The following is a 10,821-nucleotide window of genomic DNA, read 5'->3' as shown; positions in this document are numbered from 1 at the left end:
GTGTGTGTGTGTGTGTGTGTGTGTGTTGGGGGTGGGGGGGGGTAACTGACCTTGTTTAACCTTTTTATACTGAGACTATTACTCATTTTTTTTAGGTTAAAAGCTTGGTTGAGGATTTGTTCAAGTATTGATTGATTGATTGATTGATTGATTGATTGATTGATTGATTGATTGACAGACAATATCAGGGATATAATATTAGTTTTCAGCAGCAGTGAGCAGTTCTAGTTAGCTGCGGGAAATTCAAACAGATAAAAGCCCAGAGAAAATTTTGGACGTTTGTTCAGAAAAACAAACTTGCTGAACCTCGAGCCTTTCTCCTGGTGGACAGGAGCACCACAGCCAAGTGTTAGAGGGAGTTTCCTCTTCCTCCTCCTCCACCCCACCCTCAGGCCGCAGCACCACACAGCCAAAACTGACACCTCTGGCCTGGCCCAGGACCACATCAGAGCTCCACAGACTTCTGATGTCACTTCCTGTTACGGCCAAACGAGCTCAATTAAAACTTTTCCACAACAGAACTGAAATACTGACTTGGTCAAACCTGTTGTGTAACAATGAGCATTTCTTTAAATCACAAATGAATTCTAACTTTTTTTTTAGCCCTTCTAGCCCATCAGATCCACCTAGATTATTTCTAGGGACTAAAGAAATAAAATATCCAAGGAGTTGATGATGTCACTCCTCCACAGTTCCTTAACAACCAGGTCATCTCTTTAAAGTATTACGTATAGAAATGCTTGCCATGTCTGTTTCATACTAACCAGCTATTTTTTAAATATTTTTTTTTGCAGGAAGGCAATTATAAAGCACACAAAGCCAGTAAGGTTTTGATTCTGGGGAATATGAAGCTGCTCGTCACAGCCGGCACCTCTCGTTACAACGACCGACAGATCGCTCTGTGGGACCAGGTGAGACTCGCCGCTGGCAGCTTCACACCAGACGGATGCTGTTCATGTTCTGCTGATCCAAAAATCAAACACAGTGGCTTGCCTCACAACCTGGAATTTATTTAGATTTTAATCTAATTAAAATGAATCATTTTACAAAAATGTGTCTAATTAAACAAGCAGAATTAGGGAAAAGTAATGACTTATTTTGAAAAACGTTTGAAAAAATATGAAACTGAAAAGTGGTATTCAGCTTCCAAAACACAATATCTTTCAGGGCTTTCACTTTAGTTTAGTAAAACTACGAAGGGATTACATATTTTACCAAACTCCTCTGGCAGATTAGATGATTTTATTTCGCATGAGCTGAAATCATAAAAACCACAGCGATTTCAAACGCAGCTCTGCCATCTTGTGGTCAGAATGCAGCTCAGCTTCTCAGTAGAACATTTCAAGCTGGATGGACTTACGGTCGTCGCACCTGAGAGTGCTCGGACGTGGCTGGAGGGCTGAGATGGAGGGGCTTACATCCTGGGTGGGGGGATTAAGGCAAAGCCTGGATTAGAGATTGAGCACTCAGTTTTTAATTCAGCTCCTCTTCTTGCGCAGCAGTGGATTAAAAATGATTCAGTCTTTTGAAATCAAGGGGATTTTCTTGTGTGTTTCATGTCAATTGTGTTGTTTAGTAAGTTTTGAATATTTGTGTGTGTTTTTGTAGGACGATCTGTCAAAGCCTTTGCTGCAGGAGAATCTGGATGGTTCCTCTGGGGTTCTCTTCCCTTTCTACGACCCTGACACACACATGCTCTACCTTGCTGGGAAGGTACGACCAAAATCAGTTCATAATTCCAATGGGTCCTGCAGGTCAACACAGATGATGTCACTTTTGATTTTATTTTTTAGGGTGATGGGAATATCAGGTACTACGAGATCAGCTCAGAAAAACCTTACATCCACTTCTTAACGGAATATCGTTCACATTCTCCTCAGAAAGGAATGGGTAAGAAATGCACTTAAAATATTAAAATTGTAGGAAAGGTCACTGGAAGTTATCCTGAGTTCCCACTGGTTGTGTCGACTCGCTCTCATCTGTAAACACGGCTGCCGAGCCGAGAGTCTCCAGTATTTGAATAAACAAATCGGATTGAGTGAGGCAGGACATCATGAACCTGCAAACAGGCAGCTGTAGATATTACACCTATTGTTCTGGGTAAAAAAAAAAATATATATATATATAAAACTTTGACTGTGTCTTGTTTTTTCAAATCTGTTTAGAAGGTCAGCTTTTGAGAAGTTCAGTGTTCCCACAGAGTCTTGTATGAATTAAAATTGTTTAGTGGTTCTCAAATTAGGATAAGTATAGAAAAAAATTAATTTTGTTGCATTATTGCGTCTTTATTCAGGAAACCATCTGTAAATATTCAATAGTTGTTCTACAACTCATTAAAACATGGAGTCAACCCAGTGCAAGACGGCTGCCACAGCTAAACTTTAGCCGACACCGAAGTGACTATAACAGTCAGTTTTACAGATGTTGAGCTGAAATGTGGTGTGGTGGTAGCTGAGAGTCCTCCTAACCCACACGCTGAGCGCTCTGCATCAGTTGATGTCATTTACAACTTTACCCTTCACAGTATGAGATGATTTTAAACTCAATCTGTGGCATGAAGAGAGACGGTTGATTCAAGTAAAGCTAGGCTTTTAATTTTAATACTTGTGATTGGGATTCTTAGATTTATCATCAGACTCTTTTCTTTGTGTTTACAAAAACCCCTGGGTCGTACACTTTTGTTTCATCCACAACACCAAATCTTTCCGGTTCAGATCGTAAATCACGTGTTAAACTCAAGGCCCGCAGACCACATGTGGTCCTCGTTTATCCGAATACATTAAATGTGAAAAACACTGCCCGATGAATCCTGGCATTGTCATCTTGGAATATGGCCGTGCCATCAGGGAAGAAACAATCCATTGATGGAATAACCTGGTCATTCAGTATATTCAGGTTGAGCACATACTGTTGCTGAACCTAGACCTGACCACCTGCAGCAACCCCACATCATAGCCCTAGGTTAACTCGATTTTTATTTATTTATTTATTTTTGTCCGGGCGGTATAGTTTTATGATTTCTCTTTGTGTCACTGTACTCAGTGCATTCTTCTCTTGACAGCTGGCCAACTTTCAAGTCAAGAAAATTAACTTCAGTAACCGACGTAATTATCTTTAACAATATATTCTTATTTTAAAGTCCAATAACTGGATTTTTAATGAGGGTTTTCTTGTTTTCCCTGATTGTCTGTATTGTGACCAAATGCATCTCTAAGATATTGATAGAATATACAGTAGTGGTGGTGGAAAGGTTGGCAGTGAGTAAGGCATAAGAAATGAATGCTAATAATGTGTCTTTCTAAATGTAATATTTTCTCTTTATCTTTTAGGTTATGCACTGTATATTATTAATGCTACATAAAACATAATTTGGAGAAGATCATTTGTGTTTCCATAAGAATAATTTGTTATATTACACTTTTTCAATAAATATTAACAGAAACTGTCCCTTGGCTTGGAGCAATTTTTACATTTTGGCCCCCTTGTGTAACTGAGAGAAATGAATGTTTTCTGTACAGGTATTTGAACTGTTGGTGTTTTTGTGTGTGTGTCTGTCGTCCTGCAGGTGTTATGCCAAAGAGAGGCCTGAATGTGAGTTCCTGTGAAGTTTTCAGGTTTTACAAACTGGTGACCATCAAGAGTCTCATCGAGCCTCTGTCTATGATTGTACCCCGCAGGGTAAGAGCAAACAGACTTATCTACCACAAACACCCATCCTCCCTTTGGACTGTGTTTCATTTAGTGTGTGTGTGTGTCTGTGCTTGTGTCTGTATGTGTGTGTAGTCGGAATCATATCAGGAGGACATCTATCCGATGACGGCCAGTAACAGGCCCGCTCTGTCTGCAGCGGAGTGGCTCAGCGGCATCAACAAAGGTCAGAATAACGGGTGTGGGAGATCTTTATATGTATTGAGCAGCGGGGTTTTGAGTCTGGAGACGTTGTGTGTAGGTGTGCGAAATTACTCGGAGGTTTCCACCACTTTAACATCTCCTAGCTGTAAGCAGCCAGTATAAACTGGTCATTTAGTCGGGCTGCCTTTTATCCTGGTCTCTTGTCTTCCAGGTCCACTGCTGATGTCTCTGAAGCCTGGGAGTGAGATGATGGAGTCTCCGTCAGACACCAAGGGCCTGAGCAACTCGCTGGACTCTCACAGGCCTCAGAGCAGACCCGGCATCCTGCAGCCCGCTTACATTCAGGACCGACTGGAAGCCAAAGACACCAGAGAAGAGAACGGGCGCCCAGAGGACGACAGGAGTCGGACCGGCGTGAGCAACGGGGAGGACCTCGCTCTCTGCTCACCTCCCAGGACCGAGAACGAGGTGCAGGAGGATTTTATTATCAGTGGTTTCACTTCTAATGTCTGGGGTTATTTTTATTGCGCTTTATTAAATACAGATAGATGACAATTATTAACTGTAGCAGATTAATATTTATGCTTTTGGAACTTAAATGCAAAAACAAAACAAAAACTTAATTCAATGAATCTAATGAGAAAACTAAGCACCACAAATCATAACAAATAGAAAGATTTATGAATAAATAAATGAATAAACAAAAGTAGCATTCCTTGAAGGAATGCATATTGATGCCACTTTGCATACCAAAGTTTTGAAAGATTTTGCACCATCTTCCAGTCCATGAAAGATATGATGGCAATGACTCTCAGCTACTACCACGCTAAATTTTAGCCTTATATCTTTAAGTTTGACTGAGTTATAGCTGTTTAAGTATTTGCCAGTGTTGGTTAGCTGTGGTGGCCATCTTGAATTGGATTTACTCCAAAAGTAGAACAGTTCTAGAACTACATCCAATGACTATTTTCTAAGAATTTCAATAAAATATATCCAGTGGCTCATGAGATATTTTGCTAACAGACAAGCACAAGCAAAAACAACATTGCTCACTTTTCTTCTTTCCACAATAATTAACATGTCTGTTATCAACGCGTCCATTAAACATGTTTCAGTCTGAATGGGATGCGTCCCTCTGTCTCCACTGTGGACAGCTCTATGATTTGTCTCCCTCTTGTCTTCATCCACAGCTTCGCCTGAAGTTCCTGAAGCAGCAGGAGGAGATCCGACGGCTGAGGGAGCTCCTCAACCAGAGGGACGTCCGTGTCAAACAGCTGGAGCTGGAGATCAAGAACATCAAGAACCAGAACTCCATATAAGACCCTCACGTCCACCTGGGAGGGGGGGGGGGGGGGGTGGACACACATATGCATCCACTGCACAAACTCCAGTAACAGAACCCACCCAAGGTTCTGACCCACCTCCTCTCCTCCCGCTGTCCCCGCGTTGCAGGGCGTCCACTCAAACCTCGGGGTCGCCCCTTCCTGTCGACTCGACTGGTGGTGCACATATTTTATGATCACGTACTTTTAAAACGGCACCTTTTTACCTTTTTCTCTCCGTTCTTCCTCTCAGCGCCTCACAGCTATGCAACTTTTATATGTTTTGAGCTTTTTTTGTGCTTTTTTGTAGCTGATCAATAAAAGAAACATGTTTTTATGTTTTGACTGAGTTGCGGCAGGACAAGCAGGCGTGTATGTGTGATCAGGAGATAATGTTGATTTAGTTTTATTACACCCCCCCCCCCCCCCAATATTTAAACTGCTGTAAATGGGTCGTGGTGTTTAAGTCATGAATGCGTGGTTGATTGTGAGCGAGACAAAAAAAAAAGGTTTGGTTCCAGCTGTAATCTGCCGTTCTGTTAAGCTGCATTTATTTTTTTATCTTTATTATTCTGTTTTATTGTTAATGACTGGAAACCGGTTTATTTTGCAGCAGATGACGTGTAAAAGCCATGTCTGCCACTGAGGCCATGTACAAGTTTTGAACCAAATGTTTGTATTTATTTGAAAAGGCAAACCAAGAATAAAGATTTTAATTAAAAACTTGAGTTGTAATTTTGGCAAATGCAGTATAGAGAATGTGTAAAGAGGGAGGGATTTCCTTGTTTTGTTTTGTTTTTATGCTCTGGAGTCACTAAAAAGCCAGAGAACCTCACAACTTTGAACTTAACAGGTTCCTCAAAGTCTGTTCTCCCAAATCTTTGTCAAATTAATTTTACTGTTAACATTTATGACAAATATTCATCCTCTGTTCAACTAAACATTAAATTTCGAGGCAACATAAACCGGGTCAACTATTAAAAATTGTAACTATCATCTTTTTTTTCCAACTATTTTAGCTCAGTTTCTAATTTTGAAAACATCTGCAGCATCACTAGGAATGTAAATGTATTTAAATTACAACATTAACCAAGTACAAAACAAATATTCTCATCAAATTATTCTCCAGTATGAATTACGTTGATTAAAAGACTTTTGTGTCTAACCGAACCCCAGATGAGAACCGATTGTTTTATTGCCTCCAAGCCAAAGAATAAATTATGAATATCCACAGCCGCCAAGAACCACCTGTTACTAAACAGCTTATTGTTGAAAGTGTGAAATTATCACCATTTTATACTAATGAGCCGTACCAAATTACTTCTTTTTTGCAGACTACTTTTTTTAAAGAAAAATGTGACGAGTTACGAAATGCACATCACCTGCTCCTTCACAGACCAGCTTTAAAAGATTTCACACAATCTGTTAGTGCTCAGAGTACACGTTGGGGATGACTCTCGACTACTACCACACCAAATTTCACAACTGCATCTGTAAATTTGACTGAGTTATAACCATGTTTCCTTGTTGCTGAGTTTGTTTTGTTAATCAGCGATGCACATCGATTACGTAGTTTAGTTAAAATTCCTCTGCTGGCTCATGAGATATTTTTCTAACAAAGAGGCATTTATCTGATTGTCCACCTATGTTGGATGGGCAATAAGAAAATTGGAAATTAAAGGTGGGGTGAGGAGGGGTACAGTTTAGGAATAAGGAAAGGAGGAAGGCAAGAGGAGGTAATAGTGCTACAAAAGAAGGTAGGAATGAGGATGAGTGGGATGATAAGGTTAGGAATAATGACGGATTAATGAGGGGTGAACACAAGCTGTGATTGTGTAAACTTAAAAAAAGAACCATTGATCTCAAACCTGATTATTCTTATTAAAAATAAAATATTACCAAAAAGGAACCAGTTGATTTGGTTCAGGCATCTAATAGGAATGCTTCCCTGGGGAGGTTCAACTGGGAGGAGACCGCTGGAAAGACCCAGACCACGCTGATGAGACCAGTCCACGAACACCTCCAAACCCTCCTGGAAGAGGCAACTGTAGAAAAAGACATCTGGGCCTCCTGCTCAAGCTGCTGCCCCCACAACCCAACTTTTATGGGCATAAAACCTCTGTTAAGAAAATAATGTTCTTTTCACTCACTGTCCCTGAAGAGATCATGCTGAGATTGCATGATTCTACTCTCAAAATAAAAACAAGCAAACAAAATGTTAACATTTTATTTACAAAGTTGTTTTTTTTTTTGTCATACAGAAAGTAAAAATGTAGCTACAACCTTGATTTGTGCAACAGGCTGCCACACTAAAAACCATGGCCTGCTGGTTGCACAGCTGCTATAGTAATAATTTTATTGGGAAAAAAAAAATAAAGGAACAGAAAAATAAAAATTAAGAGACACACGCAAAAAAAAGAGAAATAATAAACCCAACAACAACAAAAGAAAAAAATTATTCATCCAACAAAATATTAAAAACACAGACCCAAACTAGATACCAGTCCCAAAGTCCTCACACGGGAAAACAAAGAGGGATCGACGAGTGAAACTGTGGAATGCTGAGTGACGGGCTGCCTGAGAACCTCGGGGGTCATGGGTGGGGTGAGGTGGAGGGTGTTAGGTGGCTCTCAGATCCTTGCGGGGTTAAAAAATAAAAGAAAAGAAAAAAAAAAAAAAGAAAGAAGAGAAGGGTGGGCAGCTCCACTGAGCCCACCCGTCAGTACAGTCTTGCCCATAAAAAGAGCGCAGAGCGAGGAGGAGGGGGAGACGTGGATTACGAAGGCGGTGCGAGTTGTTGGAGGGGCGGACGTTCGGGTTCGTGGCGGTGGGGAGGCGGTAAAAAGAGGGTGACTCGGTAGGCTCTCCTCCTCAGTTTTGCTTTCAATCGTCGTCTTCATCGTCCTCGTCGTCGTCCTCGTCTTCTGGGTCTCGCTTTCTTTTCTCCCCTTTGTTGGTTTCTGCTTCTGTGGGCGAAGAGGAAATGTGTGTCAGGTGGTTGTAAAGAGAGGCAAAACCACAAACGCTTTGAAACACATTTCATCTGCAAACATACATACAGCAGATTATATGAAATATTCATTACAAGCAAGGAGCTAAACCACCCCTACTTTAGAACAACCCAGTTTAAACCTCAAGTTTTTTATCCAGTTTCTGTATATTATTTCCTATTTTTAAATCAATAAATTGTTTGACATGTTACGGAGTCTTCTTGTTCTATCACTGGAAATATAAAATTATAGTGCTTCAAGTTATTCAACAGATATATTTGGACAAATTTATATAACTATACCTGAACATAAACATTTTTCTTTTTAATGTAAACTTCCAACATATCAGTAACACCTGTTTTTGTCTCTGAGTAAGAACACTGAAGATGCATTCAACCAGCAGGTGTGTGGTGCGTTCACTGACTTGAAAAAGTGGGGGAAATAACTTGTCTTTTGAGTGTAAGTTATCCACTGATTCTAGTGACTATGTTCCCTCCATGAAACAAGTCTGCAGACATAAATTACAGGCATTGTTTAAAGTTGTCAGCTGTTTCTTTTTTTCTCCTTTCTGACATGTTGCTAATGTTGTGCACTCTCGCCACCTAGAGGCCAGGCGTGGTTATTTCAGGTTCTGTGTGAACAATGAAAACTGTAAACAAAGAAAAAAATATTAGCAGTGGTGAAATATTGGGCTTTAAATTGATCTGAACAGGGAAAAAAATAAAATTAAATTAATAACCGTCTTTTTTTCTCCAACAATAAAAAACATATGCCACATTGTTCTCTGTCCTCTCACGTGAATTTGAAATTTAAAAAGGAGAACTTGTGCTGGATTCACAAAAATATTTTATATGTAGACTGAATTTACCTGTTAAATATTTGTGTTGGTTGGTTTATTAAACATTTAGGAGACAAAAATAAAACCAATTTGTCCTCTTGATGAGTCAGAGTTGAAAGTTGTGATTGTCTCGTGACATGGCATGTTTAAAAGCTCAGCGCATTCTTGTCAAGTTTTCACTGCTTCAAGATCAAAGTGGGAGTGAAGGCATTAAAGAAGCTACATACCCTCTTCATCTTCATCCTCCTCTTCGTCCTCCTCTTCCACTTCTCCTTCTGGGCCAAATTCTTCCTCCTTAAAGATTAATTCACAAGGAAATAAACAATTAAAAACGATGAAACTCTCACTTAGGCCTTAAAAAGTATGTTTTTTTTTCCTTTTACCTCATCTTCACCACTGACTTCCTCATCATCATCCTCTCCTTCTACTTCCTCATCGTCTTCCTCGTCATCCTCATCCTCATCAAAGTCCTCCTCCTCTCCATCTTCATCTTCTTCCTCCTCTACATTTGCAATACAGACATTCTCAATTTATTCACTTTTAGACAACATGAAGCACTGCGTGTTTTTTTTTCCGATTATAAAAACTTTATTTTCCGAAGAAACGATGCAAAAAATAAAACGCCCAGCAGGAACTTAAACCCCGCCCCCTCCTCACCTTCGTCTTCCTCATCCACGCCGTCTCCTTCCACCTCGCCGTCGGAGTCAGAGGCTTCCCTGTCTTCCATGTCGTAGCCATCCAGGTAGGTGAGCTGGGGCAGCAACTTGAAGACGCTCTCTCTGTAGTCGTTGAGGTTTGTTACTTCGCAGTTGAACAGATCCAAACTCTTCAGGTTGTCCAGCTTTTTCTGTTGATCAAACGCAGAGAAACGTTGAGATGAGGTCGCTACTGTTACACCATTATCGTTCTGGTTCATAAGACACACAGCTCTATGGCCACTGATTAATAAAGTTCTGTGAAACTGTTATTTATCTGGATTAGATGCTAGTCTATAAAACGATGATCACACACTTCAACTGGTTCCTGTGCACAGATAACAGATGACAACATCTGCACCGACTGGGACAAAGTCTGCAGGATTTAGCAGCTTTCTGTTTGCACTGCCACATCTGGATACATACCAACGGTTCCAACGTGCTGATGTCTTTCAATTTGTTGCCACTCAGGTTTAGATGTGTGAGGTTGGGGAGTTTCTCTGCTAAAACATCAAGGCCACCGCTGATTCTGTTGTCGCTCAACTCCAGCTGAAAGATAAGTGGGGTTACTGCAGCTGACTCATCTCACTGCACGCCAATTATGTGAAACTGTAAAAAAATAAAATAAAAATCTGCCATACCTTTTTCAGTTTTCCTAGTTTGGGTAGATTGGACACAGACATCAAGCCAACATTTATCAAACTGAGGAACTCCAGGTTGACGAACTCAGCTGTGAGGCCTTCAATTTTCCCTTCGACTGATCGACAATTATCCAGGACCAGCTCCCGTACCTGAAAATATTAAAAGACTTATTAATACTACAACATATCTAAAATGCACAATATTTAAAGATAAAAAACATGTAAAATATTAGTTCATATTGTGCAAACTGATTCAAACAATAAGTCAATGTCTGTCAAGCATTAATCCAATATAATTTATTTTAGTAAATGTTGTGAAATATTGTATATAATAAAGGATTCATGCATAATGCTGCATATTTATTTGTAAAAAGTTTATTTTTTGTTAAATGAGAAATGTTAAAGTCCCGCTTCAAAAAACACATCAATTACAAAAATGTGAATTTTAACAATTCATGTTATTAAACTAAAATAAAACAAACT

General features: G+C 39.9%; 2 protein-coding genes across 2 annotated transcripts in view; one reads left to right on the top strand and one right to left on the bottom strand.

Moving 5' to 3' along the window:
• Nucleotides 1-5,214, top strand: part of coro2aa (coronin 2Aa) — a gene marked incomplete at its 5' end in the record, with an annotated part of 11,007 nt that extends 5,793 nt beyond the window's left edge. The window contains 7 exon segments of the mRNA XM_014007782.1: nucleotides 795-911; nucleotides 1,609-1,713; nucleotides 1,794-1,890; nucleotides 3,566-3,678; nucleotides 3,784-3,874; nucleotides 4,064-4,320; nucleotides 5,043-5,214. Coding sequence (XP_013863236.1) covers nucleotides 795-911; nucleotides 1,609-1,713; nucleotides 1,794-1,890; nucleotides 3,566-3,678; nucleotides 3,784-3,874; nucleotides 4,064-4,320; nucleotides 5,043-5,171 — 909 coding nt within the window.
• A 2,173-nt stretch (nucleotides 5,215-7,387) lies between these two features.
• anp32b (acidic (leucine-rich) nuclear phosphoprotein 32 family, member B) lies at nucleotides 7,388-10,488 on the bottom strand (the record flags this gene model as incomplete). The annotated part of the gene is given in 6 exon segments (XM_014007781.1): nucleotides 7,388-8,140; nucleotides 9,230-9,296; nucleotides 9,386-9,504; nucleotides 9,660-9,849; nucleotides 10,124-10,246; nucleotides 10,339-10,488. Coding segments are annotated over 6 exon segments (732 nt in total), but the record flags the coding sequence as incomplete, so codon positions are not given.
• Nucleotides 10,489-10,821: the final 333 nt, after the last annotated feature.

The sequence above is a fragment of the Austrofundulus limnaeus genome, unplaced genomic scaffold (assembly GCF_001266775.1).
Source record: "Austrofundulus limnaeus strain Quisiro unplaced genomic scaffold, Austrofundulus_limnaeus-1.0 Scaffold44, whole genome shotgun sequence".
Classification (NCBI taxonomy): domain Eukaryota; kingdom Metazoa; phylum Chordata; class Actinopteri; order Cyprinodontiformes; family Rivulidae; genus Austrofundulus; species Austrofundulus limnaeus.
Note: the sequence above shows the minus strand (reverse complement) of the source record. Positions and strands in the feature narration are given on the sequence as shown.